The sequence below is a fragment of the Ornithodoros turicata genome, chromosome 5 (genome assembly GCF_037126465.1).
Source record: "Ornithodoros turicata isolate Travis chromosome 5, ASM3712646v1, whole genome shotgun sequence".
Taxonomy (NCBI): Eukaryota; Metazoa; Arthropoda; class Arachnida; order Ixodida; family Argasidae; genus Ornithodoros; species Ornithodoros turicata.
Window position 1 is genome coordinate 9,219,645 of NC_088205.1, and position 21,099 is coordinate 9,240,743.

The 21,099-nt window shown below is 48.3% G+C and overlaps 1 protein-coding gene across 1 annotated transcript; it reads right to left on the minus strand.

The window, feature by feature from the left end:
* Nucleotides 1-3,994: 3,994 nt before the first annotated feature.
* LOC135393969 (pancreatic lipase-related protein 2-like) lies at nucleotides 3,995-20,850 on the minus strand. Its single transcript, XM_064624368.1, has 6 exons — nucleotides 20,763-20,850; nucleotides 12,917-12,972; nucleotides 11,507-11,919; nucleotides 10,613-10,865; nucleotides 9,375-9,563; nucleotides 3,995-7,396 (listed from the first exon to the last, which is right to left on the minus strand). Exons 1-6 carry the CDS (start codon nucleotides 20,765-20,767, stop codon nucleotides 7,098-7,100), a joined length of 1,215 nt encoding a protein of 404 aa, XP_064480438.1. The 5' UTR covers nucleotides 20,768-20,850; the 3' UTR covers nucleotides 3,995-7,097.
* Nucleotides 20,851-21,099: the final 249 nt, after the last annotated feature.

Consider the following 21,099-nt stretch of genomic DNA (forward strand, 5'->3'; position numbering starts at 1 on the left):
CGCGTTCTAACCTGGATCATTATCCTAATTGCCGCCACTGTTAGGTCCATTAAGGATGCCTTTACCTTTAATCATCGCCGTGCATTTCTTGTTTATTTTCTAACGCAGAAGGTTGGCTTATTTGATTAATTCTGTTGATAGCACGTTTTTAACGCGAGATGGCACTGGGAGACTCTTTGTCGAGAAGTTGTTGCGAATGTTTTTCGCAGAGCTCGAGATAACTCGTTACGGTAACTAAGTTCCTTTTTTTCGATAACTTGTAACTTAACTGGGTACTTTTGCGCCGTGGTAACTTTCAGAGGAACTCGTTTCTTTTTCAGGTAACTTTGCCAAAGTAACTTAAGCTAAGTTCCAAGTTACTTATAATTCGCTTTTCACTCGCGTCCACGTATTTTCTTGCTTCCGGATCTTTCATGGCATTTTATGCCATAAAACGTGATATTCAATCAATGACAGTATTCTATTCAGGAAGTTAGAACCGCTGCCATTGAAATAAAGTTGAACCATTGTGCGCCCACAGGGATTATGATACAAAGCGTTCGAATTATTAGACATAAAGGGCGAAACGCATTGGACGTTTTCTCAGCGTCAAAACGTCGCGCGTACGCCATGGCCTTGCAGACGCGGCGAAGAAACGCCAGCGAGGCGACCACCCGAAAAGCATGGGACGCGTACGGAGCGAGTGACGCGCGACACTGTTCCTATATTCGTCGACCACAAATATCTGTTAGAACGTGCAGATGCTCTTCTTTCCTGTTGTTCCTGCGTTCCTTCATTCCAGATACCATTAAAATGTTCACGTAGATTTAGTGTGATGGATAATGTCCCAAACATTTATGCGAGCTGCTCGTACGCCACCTTGTCTGCCGCACGACGGCCATGGTTCTGTCTACTTCTCGGAAAACGCGCCCAGACGCGCGCAAATATCTGTAGTCGACAGATTCCGGCGTACGCCCTCCGCGCGCGTTGAAACACTGGTTATTACGAGGTCACACGCACGCCGAGCGCGCGCGCGCGTCCTGAAAACGTCGGAAAAACGCTCCATGCGGTTAGCCCTTTAAACGAAAGCGATCTATAAGCGTGTTGCACTCCTTCGCAGGCAACTCAAGGTCGAACTCAACTGCTCACGCGCGCTGCCACTGTGCAGTGCTACTTTGTGTCCGAAGTAACTTGGAAGTAACTTGTTCTGTTTTTAAGTAACTCCGTAGCTGCGAGTTCCATTTCAGGCTGAAGAACTTCGTTATTAACTTAGTTACAATTTTCACACTTAAACTAACTCGTAACGTACTTTTTGACCGGTAACTTCTCGATCTATGGTTTTTCGTGGGAAACGCTTGTGGAAGAATACATGCGACGTATAGTTCTTTCAAGTTCCTCATCGGTCTGCTCACGCTCTAGTTAGTGCACTGTGAATGTCTGAAATATTTCTGCGGAGAAGGTCTGCATAGTTTCTTTACAAGAATAGGTCTGTGTGCCGCCTTGGCAGCGATGAAGATTCCCCACATCCATCGCCATACGTATACATGTACGCGTCGGTCAAATCCGTTTATGTGAGTCCAGGATCTACTTAAATCAAGAAAATAATCGGGAATGAACTGACTCTCTCAAAGAAGGCGACGAATACTGTCTCTCTTTGTGTTAGCTGTCGCTCCGGTATTTTTTATTCAGACGTCTTAGGAGCACTTCAACGGTGAAGGCAAAATTCCGAGTACCTGCGGGACCTTGTGTTCAGGGATCGGTTGATTTGATGTGTTTCGGTTCGGTTCGGGTTCAGGTATACTGGTTCGGCTCGGGATCAGCTCCGCAGCAGCGCAAAATACCGGTTCGAACCGGGTCAGAAAAATGAATTTTGAGCGACTGCCATGGGTTAAAAGAAAGCACATCCTTATTATTCTCGAACAACACAAATGTACTTTTGTTGCTGTTGTTGCCGACACGGCAAAAGTTAAAACAACGTGGTACAGGTCTGTGTTTCAGGTACAACATTACAGCAGCGTACTGTACTCTTTATGTTCACTCAGCGTATATACAACCTGTTACATCCTGCTCAGGGACTGGCAATTATTTTCACTGTACAACATGAAAACTTCAGGTTGCTGGACGACAAAAATCGCGTACAAGGAAGCCTACAACTGCCAAAAGGACGACCTCAAAACGAACACAACTGAATGAACGCCATAGCTGGGAGGAGGAAACACCTCGCGCACTTGGGCTGCAGTTTTGTTTTGTTTTGTTCAGTTTCGGGTTCGAATTTGTTTGGCAACGCCGGCTCAATCTGCTTTGTAAATCGTACTTCCGATCTCTCACAACGCACATTACGTCTGAACCGTTTCCCGAACCGGTAACCAGCTAAATTTATATCGGTTCAGTTCCGGTTCGGTTCAACGCGAGAAAAATATGTTTGCTCGGTTCAGTTCCGCTTCAGGGAAAAATACGGGTTTTTAGCGGTTTTTGGTTCGGGTTCATTTCCGTTCCAATCCCTGGTGTTCCCAACTATGGGTGTATTCCTTTTCCTTCCTTTTGTCCTTTAGGGTGCTTTGCCGCCAGTAGGGCAACGGAAATACCTCCTGGCGGGAAGACCGCCTCTCTCGAATACGATATAGTACAATACGATAAAGGTACGACTCTTTTATTGGGACTAAAAATTCCTGAACGCGGCAGCCTGTAACTGGTCATATTTTTTGTGGCATTAAAGATACGTGGATATTCTCACAGTTCCCCGAAACTATACCGCGCAAATCTCAGTGAAGCGTCTGCGAAACAAGCAACGTCTAAGAGCCTAAAAGTACAACCGCAATTCCAAGCGTTAAAAACTCCTACGAGACTGATAGAAAGACCTAAAACAAGGCCCGCCCACACGCTCTGTGAACCCGATCATATATTCTACAGCATGGGGAGATATTTTCCAGCACATTTCGCGAGCACACAATACAAAATAAGCGAGAACAAACGCTCTGTCCCTGAATGCGGCGCCCGAAGGCAGGGTAGATTTGCAGCAGCGTGGTGCTCATGGGATTGTATAGAGACGTATAGTGTTGCGCTGATGCCGAATCGCAGATGCCATACAAATCCCTCAACGCGTTCTCGCATGCATAATAAATACGAGAATTCAAGACTCGCCCCGAGAACTCCTTGATTCGTTCTGACGTTGCGCGCGAACGTCGTCGCAGTTGCGAAGACGCAAGAAAATGTGGCGCAGGATGAAGCATTTTGCGCTTTCGTGGCCTCGAAGCTGGGCATATTGCGTCTCCAGTAACCTGTAAAACCTGGCTGGAGACAGCTGGTACATTAATGGCCCCCCCTCAAGTGTCCACCTATACCCAACGATACCATGAACTCCAAGACTCCACAGTAACAGCAAGCTATGCGAGGAGGTCAGCTGTCTCCGCAGCTCCCCAGTTTCCCGCTCTCCTCTATTGTCTGTGGAGCGATCTCACTGGTCCTTCTCCCAAATAAGGGCCCGATAACATTTAAGGTGCGAGGTGCACGTGGCTTCTTCCGGTACGCCAGCGCCGGTTACGAATACCCCCTTATTGCTGCCTTGTGTTTGGACAGCCGCTTCCTCGCGTGACTTCTCCAAGCTTTACCCTCCCCCCCTACGCCAGACTGTTGTAACGTATTCACGAAACAGGGGTGTCTAGGCTCTAGCACACAAGTGGTTTTTCGTTACCTACTTGAATTTCATCCTTAGTTATAGCTGCTTAGAGGCAGCTCTGTGTGTTTGTGTCGCCCATATACACGAAGCTTGTCTCGGTCCTATGTCTCTCTGTACTTTAGGCCTCCTCTCTGAATGTGTGGGAGAGTGACAAAACAAGTGAGAGAGGATGGGAAGAAGTGCGCGTGACTTGTCCCGTATCGTCCCTAGATGGAGCTTGCCGCGCCTGCTCAATGTTTATGTCTGTCTGTCTGTCTCCAAAGGCATTGGATCCGCGAAGTATTGGGACTACATTCCTTTCAACACTAAGAGCTATTGACTGAACCTTTAATGAACATGAACATTTATGAACATTTATTAACGTTTAATGAACACGTAATGAACACGAATATTTCTGAACATTTAATGAACATATTGCTACTGAGCGCTAAAAAGACGAACACATTTATAAGAGAGGCACACAACACATGCGTATCGGAAGAAATCGAGGCAGAACCACTCGGGAGATTATAGAGGCCCAAAACAATTAAGGATTTGGGTCAGGCCTGTGTCAGTGTTCCTTCCATTGCATTATCTGATAGGGAACTGACACACCTCGAGACGTGTAACAGTAGAAAGAACAACCGGCAGGTGGGCAGGAGTATATAAGCAGCCGATGCGACAAGTTTGTTTAAAGTGTTGGAAGTTAGTGCATGTCTTGTGTCCCTCTCTTACGTCTTCGTCTTTTTGGCGCTCAGTAGCAATATGATCTTACCAACAAGCCCAAATTGCATCGCTTTTCCAGTGTAATGAACATTTAGTCAACATGACTAGGAAACAAGGATACGGAACGCAGAACAGTAACCGAGAGCAAAACGCGCTGTCCTGTCGCTGACTGTTCTGTATTCCGCATCATTGTTCTGTGCTGTGGTGTATACACCATTCTATGCAGCCGACTATACGTAATCCAGCCTCTCCGCTGCTGGAGGAAGCAAAGACGTGTGCCATATACTGGCACACCTTCCAGAGCAGACTCTGAAATTGCATAGATGTATCGGTAAGCACGCTAAACATAATCACTGCATTTGGCCGAGCAAATACATGCTCTTTCATAGGAAAGTAAGCATACTGCCACTGGTCTTATCAGATTATTTGACTGGCTACATTTCTTTCTGTGGGCCCAGTTTGTCGTTACATCAGAAGTAGAGGCTCTGCCACGGTTCCTCCGCCTTCCATTTGCACCCATAAGTTTTTTTTTTTGTTTTTTTTTGCACTTTCTGTGGCTATGGCCATCACCTGAAACCGCGCATGGCAGAGTCAATGTTGCATAGTTTACGAGGCTTGTGTGCCAACAGCAGATGTGGTAAGACTGATATGTCTTCATTGCCGATGACCAGTACTCGTCAGAAGAGTAAGAAATGCAGCACATTGCAGTACACAGGGTGTAAACCGATGCTCACGACGTCATCTCCCAACACCCTGCCGAACGTAAGGTCTCTGCACTTTCCCCTTACGTCCTGCGGAACTATCAGTATGCAATGCACTGTGAACTGTGCTTGTCTTCTGCGAACAAAGCTGGTGCCGCATTCCACCGAAAGATAACACTCTCGGGCACATCTGCCAGAGCCCTTCCGTAGTACGTGGGCATGTCCTGCTCTTCACGATGGTTTCGGCGCTAGGAGCATCATAGCTGCGTTTGAGAGTATATGATCTCTGAAACCGAACCTCGAGCTTCCGGGTTGCTGGCTGTTCAGCAGTCATAGTTGGTCACATATAAGTCATATTCGGCCATGAAAGCTAAAAACAAACATTGCGTCTCTAACAGGCAGAAGGCACATGCAAGACACTTAGTGGCAGTGAATTGTTGTATGTCATGAAATAAACACACGAGGGCAGTGTCTGAAGCCCAATTGTAGGGTGTGCTTGTTCAATTGCGGCGTGACAAAAGAATGACACGAAACTTTGAGTTCGTATCAGAAGTAGATGCTATTTGGGGTTCGTAAAAAGAATCCCTGATTTGGGGAGAGCTGTGAGAAAATCACAGTGGTGAAGGTGAAATCGGTGCGTTCCCCAACAAATACAATGAGCTCCTGCGTAAGAACGACAACTGCAGATTACCCGCAGCGAGCGAGCGCGCGTCGCCTGTTGCGCACACCTCTAAGAAATCCTCCACTCTTGGAAAAAGCGTGTAAGAGAACAAGGGAAAGAGAAGTCGTGACGTAACCTACCCCCAGGCAGGGCCGATCATGTTAGCCGTAACACAGGTGACGCTGACCGACGCAGCCGAAGCCGTTATAAACAGCGCATTATAGTCACTAAATAGGGACCCCTATTTAGTGACTCTACAGCGCATGAGCTGAGAAGAAAGGGAGGAAGGAAGGACTTGCCGACGTCACGCGGGACGATCGTGCCGGCTGTCCGAGGCTGCTTTCTCCCAAGTTTTTCGTAAATTTGGTCGCGCCGTGGCAGTACGTGACGTGCAGAGTGAGATTATTTTGCATGGTAGCTTCTGCAGGACAGCTTAAGGAATGAAACAGGGTGTTAACCGTGTATTCACACGAGCGACATTCCCCGCAGAAGCGGAAGACGTGAAAAACGTCATGGCCCTCTGAGCGCGAGCGCTCAACGTCCAGCGGTCACGTAGACTGCTAACCGTGGGGAATATCCTGCAGCACAGTCACAAGATATTCTGTAGCAGACGACAGCAAAGACGCAGACGATGTCGTCTGCGAAATGTCGTCTGCTAAGTGCCGTCTGCTAAGGGCGCAGTACGCCACCCCCTTTATCCGCACCGTGTGAATGCTCACATAACAAGGGACGAAACTTCGTCTCTGTGAGCAGTGTTTTTGCTTCTTTTTTTTTCACTGGCATCTACTGTGAGGATGTCGTTCGTGTGAATACACAGTAAATGTCATCCCCTTTAAGGAATAAGGAAGTGACACTTACGATGCGCCACCAACCAGAATAGCTCCGTAATTCAATTTACAAAAACGCCCTGAAAAGTCTGCCGACCGGCGATACCTTGGGTGCGCGACTCGATCTCCTGCCGTGACGTAGAAGCAGTAGCGAGCTGCCGTGTGCGAACCTCTTGATAGACGCTCTCATTGTGGGTCCTGCTGCGTCGCAGAGTGGTGCTAACTGCATTTATTCTCTCGCGTGATTCAGGAAGAAAGGCGCGGAATTCTATAGACGGCACTCTTCTACGCTACAGAACAGTTGGATATTTACTAATTCATTAAGTAATTTCGAGCAGGATCACTAATCATGCGCGAGAACTCACGGTATTTGTCGTGGAACTCACGGCAATCAAAAACGGAAAATTTATGAACTGCTATTTCACCGTAAACATTCAAACGTGCAGGACCGGGATCGCGGGGAAATAAACGCCCCACTATGGCACTCACTGTTCTCAATCACATCACGAGTATTATATGCCTGTTCCGTCATTCGGTTTCCTTGTCTCTCAGTGCACCAAAGAAGCAGAATAAAGCAGCACAACCAGGAGCACTATGGGAGATGTAACAGGGTTATTCCCCGCTCCAGCACAGTGAGGTTCTTTTGACGATATGTGCAGGTACCGATTTCCAGTGAACAGCGGTGAGGCCCAGTGACCCATTGTTCCGTGACGCTTGTCCTTACCCGGCTGGCACAAGTTTTTCTTAAAAGCAGCCCAGTTATAGCACTTATCCGCCTCGTAGCGGCACGTCCGTACAGAATTGGCGTAGTACAAACAGGCTCTTGAGTGCGAACAGGCGTTTACACCTAAAGTTGCGGAGAAACAACAAGAAAGGGTCAGTGTCGAAGAACGGTGCCTCGTTCTGTTCACATTTCATGGCCTCATGTCAAACAATTTCAATGCAATTTCAATAATGAACGTTCGAATAATGACCGTTCGAAAACTTCGTTGACACATCGCATGTTGTATCACCGAAGGCAGCGGTGCCGCTACGCTATGCCTAGGGTTCCGCATTTTCGGTTTTAATCGAAAAACACCGAAAAACATACGCCGGGTAAATTTTCCCTGATTCGGTTTTAATCGATAAACACCGAATACAAAGGGACATTCCAGGACATGACAGAGATATATTGCTGCACATGCCCGGCAAGTTGTTGACGCAGAGCGAAAAACCGTACAGAAATACGAATGGTTGTGAAAAATGTCCGTTTACTTTTTCCTTGGCCGTAAAACGCCACCGCAGCGAACAACGCCATCCTGAATGATCGTCGTGCGGAAATTACATTGTGATTTCTATTCGCCGATAACTGTCGCGTAAACCATGTACAGGCCAGGAAAAACATCGAAAAACACCGATCTCGTGAAAACAAATAACCATCGAAAAACAAACGCCGAATCCGCCCAACAATAAAAACAAAAAAACGCGGAATCCTAGGCCCTATATGCCTTACAGTTTCCGTCCTGGAGTTCTCGACTCAACCATTGGACAACAACCAGAGCCACTATCGCTCGCTGTTGCGCAGTGAAAAATAGCTGGTTTCAGTTGCGCTGTACTGCACCGAATGGCCAGCTGGAACTTGGACACAATTTGCGACCTTCCAAGTCATGGCGGAATTTCAGCAAGCGTGTGTCTCCGTTCTCCTTTCGTCCTGTTCTCCCAGAACTGTTGTCGAATTTAAGCAAGTAAATTACTTAAATTACTTCTGGATTTCGAACAGGCGTGGAATGTTGAGGACAGCATCGTCCTAGTAATTCGGCCTGCTTCCGGTTTAGGTAGATGTGCACACCCTTGCGTCCAAACAGTTTGTTACTCGGCATAAAGACAGTTCTCCTAAGAAGACAGTAACTGCGCCACCGCGTGACCGTGAGAACAGTGTTAAAGAAGCGTACTTTACAGCAGGGAAGGGGTAATGGTAATGGAAACAGAAATGGTACATTACCGATATCGGAGGTGGTAACGATAACGGAAACGGAAACTAATTTCTCGTCCGGTATTGAATTCGGGTAATGACTATTCCTGTTGCGCGATGACATTTGAGTGACTTTTCATTTTTTTTGTTTTGTTTTTATGACTCCATTCCCTGTAATGCTCTAAATACTACACGAAAGCATGAAAGGAAGGCGCAATATTGGATATCGAGGGTGCATCCGTCGCTTACATCATCCCAGTCCACGTAATTCCATGACATCAACAGATGATTATACTTCACCATAGCACGAGGATGACAGCCTACTATTTAGTTACTTATTTTGTACTTTGTTCTTATTTTTTTTTTTTTTTTTCACCGTGGCCATGGCAGTATTATTTACTACTGAGAGCGTCTGCTTTTGAATGCGACATTGACTGAAGGTTACGCCCATCTTGAGTTGCTGGACTCCGAGTGACTGAAGACTGAAGACATGTTCCTACAATTTTTTTTTTAATTTTGCAAAATGTGGGCATCCAATCGACGTAAAATTACTTGTGTAGTGTGTACGCGTGACACCGAAGGCACTTGGGCAAAACAGGGTGCTGACAGAGCCGGAAGGGCTGTCCTCTCGCAGCTCTGTAACAACCATTCCATAACCGGAAACAGTAACGGGAACGTAACGAAAACGAAATTGAAGGGCCAGTATCAGAAACAGATAACGAAAACGAAAATATAGCAGTAACGAAAATAGAAACGGTCACCAAAATACGTCCGTTATCCTTCCCTGCTTTACAGCACTATCTGTTTCGGCGGAGAACATCGCCACAGCTCATATAAAATTCCAACAACAGCCTTGTGATGAGCGCCACCTTACCCTTGCAGCCAGGCTGAATCTTTCCGCCGCTAGGAAAGAAGTCCACGTGTCCGCTCGGAATAGTGATGCCAAGGTTGCCCTTCATGACGTCTTTTCCAGCGCTCGTGTGGATTATGTCCACAAACTTGGCATGTTCCTTGTTCAGGTACACTCCATAGCTCTCGAACAGTGGGCCGGCTGGATCCAATCCTCCAAAAACAGAAGGGGGAAAAAAATGTCTCACAACGCGCAGGGTTCCAGATAACCACACGAGGCCCTTGAAGCAACCTCTCCAACTGTAAGTTAACAGACGGCTCGATCTGATGACGAGTCCTTTGGAGTCGCTCAAGAAGCCTCAATGTGCACCTCCGACTACCGGCAGCTACCTACAGGCCAGTTGACTAAACGGTGCGGACAACACAGATGGGATATTACTTGTATAAATTCTAGACAACCCAATCTTGAGGTATACCCTGTGTGCTGCTGCACAAGTTATGTAGTCTGTCCTATCACATTGTTCACACAATCAGGACAGTAGCCGCCGCAGACAAAAGTCCGATATGACTGGACGATCAACATTTCACGGTTGACGAAGTCTTTCACAAGATTCAAGCACTGCGCGACCTCGTGTGGTTTATTGACACAGTCGGAGTTTACGCAGCAGCCATAACACACGGATCCGTTTGCAGAAAATACTGCGTGCTCCATAGCTCATATCTTACGAGTTTTTTTTTTTCGTGCTTTTTTTAACAGTCTCTAAGCACTAATTTGCTATGTGCTGTATGTGCTATGTCTGTATGTACGTGCTGTATGTTGTATGTGCACTAAATGTTATGGTGCTTTTTTAACAGACTCCAAACCCTAATCCCCTTTTTTCCTTCATAATCCAATCAATCAACCAATCCAGTCTCCTTGGTGGCCATCTATCAGTTATGGGACCGCACGCGTAGGAGAGGGTTTGCACCTTTCGATTGTTCGTCCTCCGCTACTGGCATACCGCGATAAGGACTATTTTGTCCTTGTTGGCTCTGGCACACAGTCCAAAAATGTGAATATCCAAAGGTAGAGACAACCCAAGCAGCACAATGCACTGAAGGTCGAGTGCAATAGGGGTGGACGGGTAGGTGGAAGGCCTTTAACAGAGTTGGGAAACTAAAGAACATTGATAAGACACATACCGGCCACCCCTATTGCACTCGACTTTCAGTACATTGTGCTGTTTGGGAAGGCAACAATAATAATAAGAGAGTCTTGCATACCAGTAATCCTGCCTACTTGTTGACCTCCTGTAAAGTGTTTGATGTCGCCCCCGAAGAAACCTCCAGCCTGTGCTCCTAGACTGTGGCCAATGTAGTGCACATCGTCCAATGCCAATGAGGGCTCTCTGCGCCACAGGTCCCTGACGAGCATCGCCGTTATTCTTGCAACCATACGGGTATTGCCAGCTGCGGCACTGTAGTCTTTGTTTGATGCTCCATGGCTCCAGTCCACTGCAATCAGGCTGGCATTCTCCTGCATGGGTATACACGCATTATCCTGGCTTTGTCTGCGTGCCTCCCACCAGGCAAACGGCCATACATCTCACGCGCCCTTAAGAAGTGGCAAGGACGACAGGTCTTCAATTTCCTTCTTCAATGTTTTTTTTTTTCTCTTTATCTCTTATCAGATGTGAGAAAATCCAATAAAATTTCGGAGGGTTCAGTCTGTGCTCGTGTAAATCGGGCATTCTCGCACAATCACTTTGTGTTGATGATGACGAGTGTGTTGCATCGCGCCAGAGGCGATACTCTACCCCGTTTCTCGCATTAAAAACATTTACGCGTTCTCTCTCTTTTGCGCGTATAGTTCTATAAGGTGGTCTCTGTAGAGTAAGCCAGGCAATGGCAGAGACTATAAAATGGAACAATGGATGTGTTAGTCTATTCAACTCGCGCGAGCCGCGAGTCGGAGTCGTGACGTCATCGACTCGAACGACTCGCATCGAGAAGAGAGTCGACTCCCGAGCACCTCTAGTGTTGATTCCTCCAATTTTCGAACGGGAGTTAGTGCCAGGGCGATGACGTCACGACAGCCGCACCAGGGAATTTGTATCTCGAGTTGCTCGAGTCCAATCAACGAGCACAATCAATAATGACGTCATGGGCGCTACTCACCACTGCAAGTATCTCGTTCTTGATATGGAGCACCCACGACGCATGGGCTTTGCTCTCGAATCCGTGCACAACAAAATAGAGCTTCTGATCCCTCTTCAAATAGCCTTCTAGCGGACGAGGAGTTTCGCCAAATTTCCACCTCGCAACGGGATCATCCGAGCCATTCTGATAGAGAATGTACTCTATGCCTACTACTTCTGGACTCTGCGGTATAAAAATGCCGAGGTTTCCCGATATATCGAAGACGCCTTCAACGCCGGGGAAGCTGAGAGCGTTGCCTCCTGGAGTACTTCGCGCGCGTGTCCTCAGAGCCCTCGCTCGAGATACAGCAGCTGCGATGTTGGAAAGGTGAATGCTTGTGATTTCGATGTCTGCATCCGTTGCAGGAGGCGCATCGTATGCTCCAGTGATCCCTGTTGTGTAGCCAAGAAAAGCACGCCTTACAAACGTGTGCGCAAAACCCTGCACACAAGCACTTCCAACTTCCACGCTGCAATATGGGAGTATTGATATGGGAGGATTGATTTTCTGAAGCCATCTTCAGCATCATCTTCTTTTACCGCGTGATATGAGCGGATTACATTCAGGAATTGTCACGCAAAACAACGAATCCCGTATTTAGAAGAATCAAAATGGCGGTTTTGTGAGAAGTTGAGACGCTACTCCGGCTACGACTACGACTACGACTCCGGCTACGACTACGCACAGCACTGGAGCGGCTGCAATGGCAAAACACACTGAGACTACAGGCGCTTAAGTGTTGCAACGGTCAGGGCTTGCGAGAGAAATTATGGGCGCCGGGGATGACTCCGGATGAGTCTCCCCCGCCCCCCTCCTCATGTCTCCTGGTGCTAGCAACCGCCGGACCTTGGATTGGGTGGGCCCCTGAAGAGACCCTGCCCCGGGGCTCCATCTCCTGCTGCCCCCTCTCTCATTGCACTATAGTCTCTGGAGTGTTGTAGGGTACCTGAATACTAGCTCTCTCTGTGAGCACACAGAGGGAGCTAGTATTCAGGCACCCTAGAGTGTTGCACGTCGCGACGCTGTCAGGAGTGCAGAGTCTCAACTGCTCTTTGCAACACCGCCATTTTGATTGTTTTGAAATGTTCCAGGATTAAATGTACTGCAGAGCGCAACGTGACGACAACACAACGTTGCCTCTGCATTAAGTAATTGCTGAGCATGGCATGCGAGCACGAGTAGACTTTTTACCTGTACAGGGCGTGTGTGTGTGTGTGTGTGGTGGGGGGCGGGGGTCCTTAGAAAAATTACTACGCAGGATGATCCCGGGGTTGATCCCCGACGCATCGCATCCGTTCTGCCCGGAAATGTTCCTGGGCATCTCATACTGAACATTACTCTAGAACAAAATGTACACCAACAGGACAAGATGACTCAGAAAGCGCTCACGTGAAAGCGATGCCAGTATGATTGCCAAGAACGCTACTGCTATCGGCGTCGTGGATCTGAAACAAAGCACCAAACGCTTGCAAGTCGAGCGAGATATTTGTGGGACATTTGTTGGAATCAAATTTGTGAGGTTCAATATTCATATATATTAAAGGAGAAAGCATGTAGCCCTGTTTCACCATCAAACAGTCTACGAGGAGTCACTATATTTTAGCTGTGCGGTGTATTGTCACTGCGCAACCAAATTTACAAGAACGCCCAGAGAAAGCAGTCGTCGCCACGGCATGACCTGATCGCGTAACGTCAGCAGTCATGCGTAGCATTAGCCCTGCGTGTGGAGGGCCTTAAGCTCTCATTGATCACCGAAAATCACCCACATGCTCACATGCAGTAGAGGCGTGCGGAACCGCCTGCGACTTGCCTCGCGCATGCATGCCGCCCCATCAGCTGTGCCGCCTCCGCCCGCGACTCTCCACAGGGATATCTCGTCAAACGCGTGAGCTTCTGAGACCGCATCTGACAAGATAGCGAACGACAGCAAAGTCGAGTTATTTACTCTATAGTGAACGTCCTCGTTCCCATATCTGAGCTTTTGCCAAGTCATCAACACATATACACATAGACGCAAGAAACGCAGGCATTGAACAACAACAACAAAAGACGTTGGTGGTGGTGGATGGTGGATGGTGGTGGTGAATGGTGAAAGGGCTCGCCGTTGTTGGCATCACAGAGGTGGGCAACGCAGAGCCGTATATCAAAAGGGAGTCTGGCCATTGAGAGGAGTCACAACAAGAGGCCCGACCTGTCAATCACAGTTTCGCTCCTCTGATTGGTTTGCTTTTTACCAAGGGGGTCGCCATGACACTATACTGCCACCCAAAATGGCGACGAAAACAAACACAATGAAGCGGGGATTTCGTGACAAAAAATTTTCACAGACTAACCTGATTTTACGCTGCAAATGTACATCCTAATATAAATTTCTCGGAAATCAGTTTCAACTTATGCTCATCCATCGATATCTAACTGAAAATAATACGTTTTGTCGCCGGTGTTAGGCCCAGTGAACACGGCGATCACAACGATATCATAACAAAAACGGCGCTGTGCTGGATATAAACATTCTTGCCTCTTATATTCCAACTATTCATGTAGATTTGTTTAAAAATCATGCCGACAACAGAATGTGTCCCAGCAGGTGGTTCTGCCGGCAGCGGTACAACGACGGAAGCAGACGACAATTCCCGACGTGCCTTACGCTCCCTAGGTGGCGCTTATCAAATTTGCACCAACAATCCACTACTTTTGCAGATTGCGAGAGGTATCCATTTCAATCCCATCCAATCCACTTGCCACCCAAAATGGCGCAGCCCATGTTGGATAGGGGGGCAAATAGTGAGGATAGGCTGATTGATAGCGCCCCATATTTTAAGACTTCATTGGTCGGAAAGCTGAAAAAGTGGGTGGAGTTTCAGGTATAGGCATGACCCATTAATGGCCAGACTCCCTTTTAATATACGGCTCTGGGGCAACGTCACGACTAACGTCCTGGGGGAATGTGCGTCCTGGGCCGACTTTGCCGACGTTGGGCTAATTGGTATAGATAGCTCATGATGGATAGCGCAGAAAAACACACGGACTAATGGAAGAAGAGGTACAACACACGCGCAACTCACAACTCAGTTTAATGTAAAGACCAAAGAAACTGAGTTGTGAGTTGCGCGTGTGTTGTTGTTCCTCTTCTTCCCTCTCTTCTTTTGAACAATGTTTAGCTTTCACTTTCCTGACACAATCAGTATCTTACACTTTACTTACCTATACTCCCGAATTTTATTCCAGTGTCGGACCAAAGAGTCGTTTTAATACGACGTTTTATAATGTAGGCAATAATGACAGTTTATTTCCTTAGAAAGGACATCGCCAGGACTGTCGGACAAAGAAATTCGAGAACAAGTTGCGGCAACAGAAACAGATACATGGAGAACAAGCATGGAGAAAAAAAACGCATTGGAAATCTATAGGACGGAGAAGACACGTATAGCAAATGTCATTGGGCTCTACGATAACTCCCAGGAAAGCGGTAGACTGTTTGAGGCAAGGTGTGGAGTGCTGCGCACAAGGGAGTGGAGGAGCAAGTTTGAGCCCATCGATGCTCACTGCCAGTTATGCAAGGAAGGACTTGTGGAGAACATATTGCATGTTGTACTGGACTGACTGGCATGTTGTACTGGTTGCCCTGGGAGATAAACGGACATGCCCTATAGAAGAAGCACTCGGCTTCTATGCGACCAGCGGAGAGGACGCAGAGGTGACAGCAACGAAACGCCGTTTGAGACGGTGGATGACACTGAACAGAGAGGAACGACAGAAACAGGATCGCAGCAAGGAGAATACCCCAGTACAAACAGGGCCCAGCTCAACGACAACAATCTACGAAATAGTACCGGGCAACGAAGGCAGTTGTAACCTACACATACGCGAAGTACCAAACAAAGTCAACGGAGAAGAGGCCAGCGCCACCACATGAACCGGAAGCCAAATAGGAACCACAGAAAGACAGGGACGCAAATGAAAAGAAACATTGAAAATTGAAAGGGCACTGAAATTGAAATGCAGGAAACTTATTGGCATGTCCGCACAGTTCGCTGTTTGCTGGACCCTCGTTACAAAGAGGCCCGCCAGGGGTGCCCCTACTATCCATCCATCCATCACAAATTCGCCGGGTGAGAAATCTGAGCCCCGCTGCGACACCCAGTCAACGACGCCGTCAATGCTCCGGAGGCCGGAAGAAAACAAGAATGTCACGCACCTTCCGTTGGCCTCCTGATTGGTCGAGGACGTGCGGCATGCTCTATTAGGGTCCGATGAGTTTCAGTATTCGCGTTGCCCACATGCGTCTATTACCCCGTTTGCTGCAACACATGGAATGTACATGAAAGAACTGATCTTCTGAGGTTGGAACAACATAGAAGGAACAAATACATACAAAGCCTCAATTTGCAATCCAGAAGTTGTGGGTTCGAGTCTAGCGAGTGGGGTCGAGCTAACGTTTTCAGTGACTTTCCTCTTTCATGGAATGTAGTTTCACATCGACGTCAATAATAGCCTTTCGCATTTATCCGCCACGATTTGACTCGCAGTGCTTCCGCTAGTGTCCAAATACAACGGCGAGGGACACGACACCGTAATAGGATCCGCCTCCGCAAGGTAACCGCGCACGTGAGATCCGGGACCACATCTGCAACCGCGCTGGTTGAAACGGGCATGTCCCTATACCGCTCGGAGAAACTCGCAATCGAAAATGTTTTTACTTTTCAGCGCACAAACTGTCTCATAAATGTTATGTTATCCACATCTGTTCAATATAGTTAAAAGCATATAGTAGCAAATGGCCCCAAAGGCGCAGCAATGCAGGGTACGGCGCAGTTCGATACCATTTGGTATACACTGCATGCCCGCGGTTGTGGCTCCCCCTGTGGGACGTCAGCAGATACACTAACGCTTATTTGCGACCCGGGATAAAGTAGCGCATACCGTTGACGTACGCTGTTTGATACGCGCGGGTTTCAAAGCGTTATATTTCTTCCGCAGACGAGGATGACGCGCGGATATTCGAGCGGATCCGCGGATATTACCGTACCCGCGCGGCCCTCCAACCATATGGTACATTTAATATAGTAGCCAGAGTACCTAATAAAACGAGCATTTGAGTGTGCGACCTGGATCACACTCCAGCCTTCAAAACAAATCATGAGCGTACCGAGGGGGGAGGGGGGGGGCAAGAGGGGGGGCCCTCACCCCCCTGGAACTCCAAGGTCGCTCGTGAAAATAGTGCGCTCTCTAGTAATAGGTCGTATTGATTATTCTCAGATGTCATGGTGGGAACCAGGGTTGCGGAGTTGCCACTCCGGGGTTGGAATGATTCCGGAATCATTCCAGATTTATCAGAGCCCGGAATGGAATTGGAATGGAATGGAATTGGAGTGGAATTAGGCATTTTTTTCGCAGGCGGAATGGAATTGGAATGGACTGGTCTGGGTGCCACACGGTCAAGGGCGAAATAACCTTGTCTTTGTGCTTTTTCCGTGCTGGGTAATGTCAATCTCCTCTAGCACTGCTGGGCTACCCAGCACGGTTACCGGTCCCTTTTCTTTTATTGATGGAATTAAAGGAATGGTAATGGAGTTGCCGAGCCATTCCAGGAGTGAGAATTTGCCATACCTTCTCATTCCGAGGAATCGAAAGGAATGGAATTAGTATCACAAATCTCCATCCCTCGGAATGGAATGGATGCTCCCATTCCACAACCCTGGTGGGAACCGCTGAACACCCACACGATGCGCAACGTCCGCCTCCAGAAAAACATGTGGTTAGGGGTTGGCACTCTTGCCCCCCGCCCTGGAAGCACTCTGCCCCCCCCCCTCCTTACAAAAAATCCTGAGAACGCCCACGAAACAAACGCATGGCAGATTAAGCTACGCTTCGTGTAGAAGCACATGCGCCTGTGAAGCATCCATATCGGTATATAGCTGTAGATAGGACCCAGATAAGGTGATCACGTCGGCAGCTCAAAATAGGAGTGTTGTGAATCTAGGAAACACTCGTTAAACTTGTTCGCACCTGACCTACGCTGCTCAGTATAAACTCAACTGCATCGCCTTGTAACGTTAGAAGAGAAGCAAAGACGTCCGTTCTTGCTGGCGTTAAGACAAACACTAACTTTATTCTATACAACAAGTGAAACACCTGACATATTTACAGTCACACAGAGAGGGAAAAGTCCTCATTCCCAGAAAGACAGGGAGCTCTCTCTCCCTCGTGGTCCCCCACAAGGGTGTCAGTCTTGCCGCTGTAAATGTCCTCGGGGCGCGGGTACTAACACCCGCGGGTGGAAACACTTCGTGGAACAGTTCCACAACAGGAGTACGGTAGACAGGGGAGTGTACGGAATACCGAAGTTATCACATAAACTATTGCTATATAAGTCCTCCCTGCGAGGTGCGAGTTTTCAGTACATTTATTCGGAATTCCGAGCTCACGGATAAACAAAAAAAAAGAAAATAAAACACGGCCTCGGTGGCTCAGTCGGTAGCGTGTTCGCCTTCTGATCCCGAGATCACGGGTTCGAACCCGGCCGATGACGCCAGCAACTTGTTGGCAGGGTACAAGTTGCTTAGACACGCCGTCTTCAGCGCGGGACGTTAAATACGGGGTACCGTGTGGTGAGCTTTCATCGCACGTTAAAGAACCCTCAGATATGGGCAAAAGCGATCCACAGACCGATCGCTGTGGCGTCGCTCATGATCTCAGTTGTCTCGCGACGTGAACACCCAATTATTATTAAATCCGAAAAACTCCGGAAAACAAGCGCCGGTAAATTTTTTCGGCAATTCGGATTTATTTGAAAAGCTTCGGTGTTTAGAGCTGCCCACGTTCCTAGAACATAGCAGGATCCCATTTTCCTCGTCCTCCACGTGAACGAAACACTACAGTGGTGCTTGGAGCACGTGCATGTGGCATAAAGTGGTCGTTCTGCAAGGTTGCCAGTTGTTGCAAACAGCGGTTTGGAACGAAAGCGGAAGCTGCCCTGCGACTATGGCAAGGAATGCCCTGACTCCGAGACGTTCACATAATCGGGTGATCGCGATAGAGATGTCTTTGTCTGCAAGTACTATCGCAGAACAGTAAGCACCGTAAATGGAACGGGAGCGTTAAGTATTAGAGCCCTGCACGGGCCCCCAACCCGGCCCGCGGTCCGGGCTGCGCTTGTTATTGGTTGTGTGCTTCGGGCCTTGCCGAGACCGGGCCGACAAAAGACGCCGGCACCGCGGGCCGGGCCGACAAACACGTTTTCAAGAGTCAGGCTCGGCCGGGTCACGCAGCTAATTCAGCACAATGGGAGGACTGTTCGTTCATATCATCACGTGCTTGCATCATTCCTGCACATATATTTGCAAAAACAAGCAAAGGACACTGCATTATGCGTATGATCCAACACTCCAGAACATTCTCAAGGCCACTTTACGTTGCTCATGACTCCTCACGTATTTCACAGTCACGTTCGGAAAGCTTGGTGAGAGGGGTAGGGATTGGGAGAAGGAGTTTTTCGACAACACCTCTATCTGGGCAAAATCTTGAGAGTGTAACGATAACGCGCTTGCCCGCGTGCGTTCTCGATTTAATTTGGCCTCGTGCTGTTGCGGTGCTAAACAGCCAGCACTTTTATGTTTGGGGCCTTGTCTTCTGTTCATATAAATTTACGTATAGATTTGTTTGATAAGCGCTAGAAACGCGGACGTCACGGCTGGAAATACTAGGCCACGCTGTACCACGCTGAGTCAAGGGGCCGGGCTCTATTCGCTAAGTCACCGGGCCGGGCCGGGTCGGGCCGCATAAAACATGATGGTGCGGTCGGGCCATTTTTCGATGCGCCCGGGCCGGGTCTGCCCTGCCCTGGAAAGTCGGCCCGTGCAGGGCTCTACTAAGTATACCACGGTATTACCGAACTGCTCAACTCTCAACGCCACATTCAACCGCAGAGCCACCGGCATGGCCGCCCGCTCCCTGGTGGTTGCCAAGGCCGTGCTGAAGAGTGAAGACTGGAAGGTGGGGGGTTTGAATCCCATACCACCGGCTGTACTGTCAGAGGTTTTCCCAAGGCTTTCCAGACGAATGTTGGCACATACAGTCCCCCTGAAGACGGCCCAGGACGCATATACCAACCTCCCCCCCCCTCCCCGCCAACTCGAGAGAAGGCGTCGTTCGTCAGTCGTCGCACGCAATACTGACAGCAAAGGGCGCGTTGCAGGTCATTCCCATCAGCAGGCCACTGTGGTGTAGTGTGCATCACTCGTGAAATGGAAACCTAAAGAAGGCGTTGATGGCATCGCACAAAAGTTCTGCAGCACTCTTTAGTGTTCCACTCGCTCGCATAAGTCGCTATTTTTTCTCCGCATTTCGGATATTAACGGAGCCCTAGAAATTAAAATTAGAAAAACTCCAATTTCCCAGAATACAACCATCCGAAAACTCCGAAAAACATCCTAAACTTTGATATCCCGGAAGCCTATATCATACAACGTACCAAATGAGGGTACTCAAATAGCCCTGAGGGTACTCAAATAAATAAATAAATAAATAAATGCTAACGTGCATCGCGGGGTGCATGGATGGCAGGCGTCTTATCCAAAGTCGAGTGTCTTATCAATGTTCTTTAGCTTCAGGAGTCTGTTCAAGGCCTTCCACCCGCCCGTCCGCCCCTATTGCACTCGACTTTCAGTACATTGCGCTGCTTGGGATCATTGCTTATCATTTACTGCTTATCGCTTATCATTTACGGAGACAATAAAATAAAAGATAACCTTTCATTTTTGTTGGTTCTCAGCCTTCGTGCCGTATCGCACATTTCGTGTCCCTCAAGCTCGAAGTTCTGTGTCTAGTATTCACCGTCAATCAAAGTTTGTAAGTAAAAAGAATTTTGTTTGCAATTAAAAAAAGCAGTTTGTTTGTTGAAAGGGAGCGCTGTGTATATGCACTTTTCAGGATTGAACAATGGCAGTTAAAAAAAAAAAAAAAAAAGACATCAGGAAGTGTACGCTCACTGTACTTGTGATAAACACTGTGCGGCCGACTATCCAATACGCGCTTTCTTGTTATTTTTCTCCACGCGTCAAGTGGTCTCGACAATCAGCGAGCAAGCTTATTTAGTGGCTCTATACAGCGAACATTGGCATCCATCCCAGCACTGCCTCATCTACCACTGCCCCAAACTCGCTTACCCACGAGCCCGCTTTGTACACGGAGATCATCTTGCAATCACTTCGAGTTGCATTCAAGAAAACCTCACCTCATCGTATCAGATGCCCGTTCGCCACGAAGCGATTGGCAACGGTGTTTCCCGGCTGACTGAACTCGCACGCCTAGCGGGATACGCAGCGGCGTCTACTTTCAAACGGCAGCTTTTGCGTCGCTGGCATCGTGCCCTTGTCGGTCCGACAGATAGCGCAGATAGTTCCGCGTTCCTCTTTCAAAGTAACCAGATGCGGAAGTTGGATGCTCCAGAGCCCTGCACGGGCCCGGGCCCCCGACCCGGCCCGGGTCCGACCCGGCCCGCGGGCCGAGCCGGGCTTGTTATTGGCTGTGTGCTCCGGGCCGGGCCAAGCCCGGGCCGACAAAATACGCTA

What these genes read in the sequence shown, in the direction of transcription:
- LOC135393969 (XM_064624368.1), bottom strand. An exon ending in CATACTGGCATCGCTTTCAC is followed by an intron (nt 11,920 to 12,916) that starts GTGAGCGCTTTC and finishes GCTACACAACAG; the next exon opens with GGATCACTGGAGCATACGAT. An exon ending in GATTCAGCCTGGCTGCAAGG is followed by an intron (nt 7,397 to 9,374) that starts GTAAGGTGGCGC and finishes CCGCAACTTTAG; the next exon opens with GTGTAAACGCCTGTTCGCAC.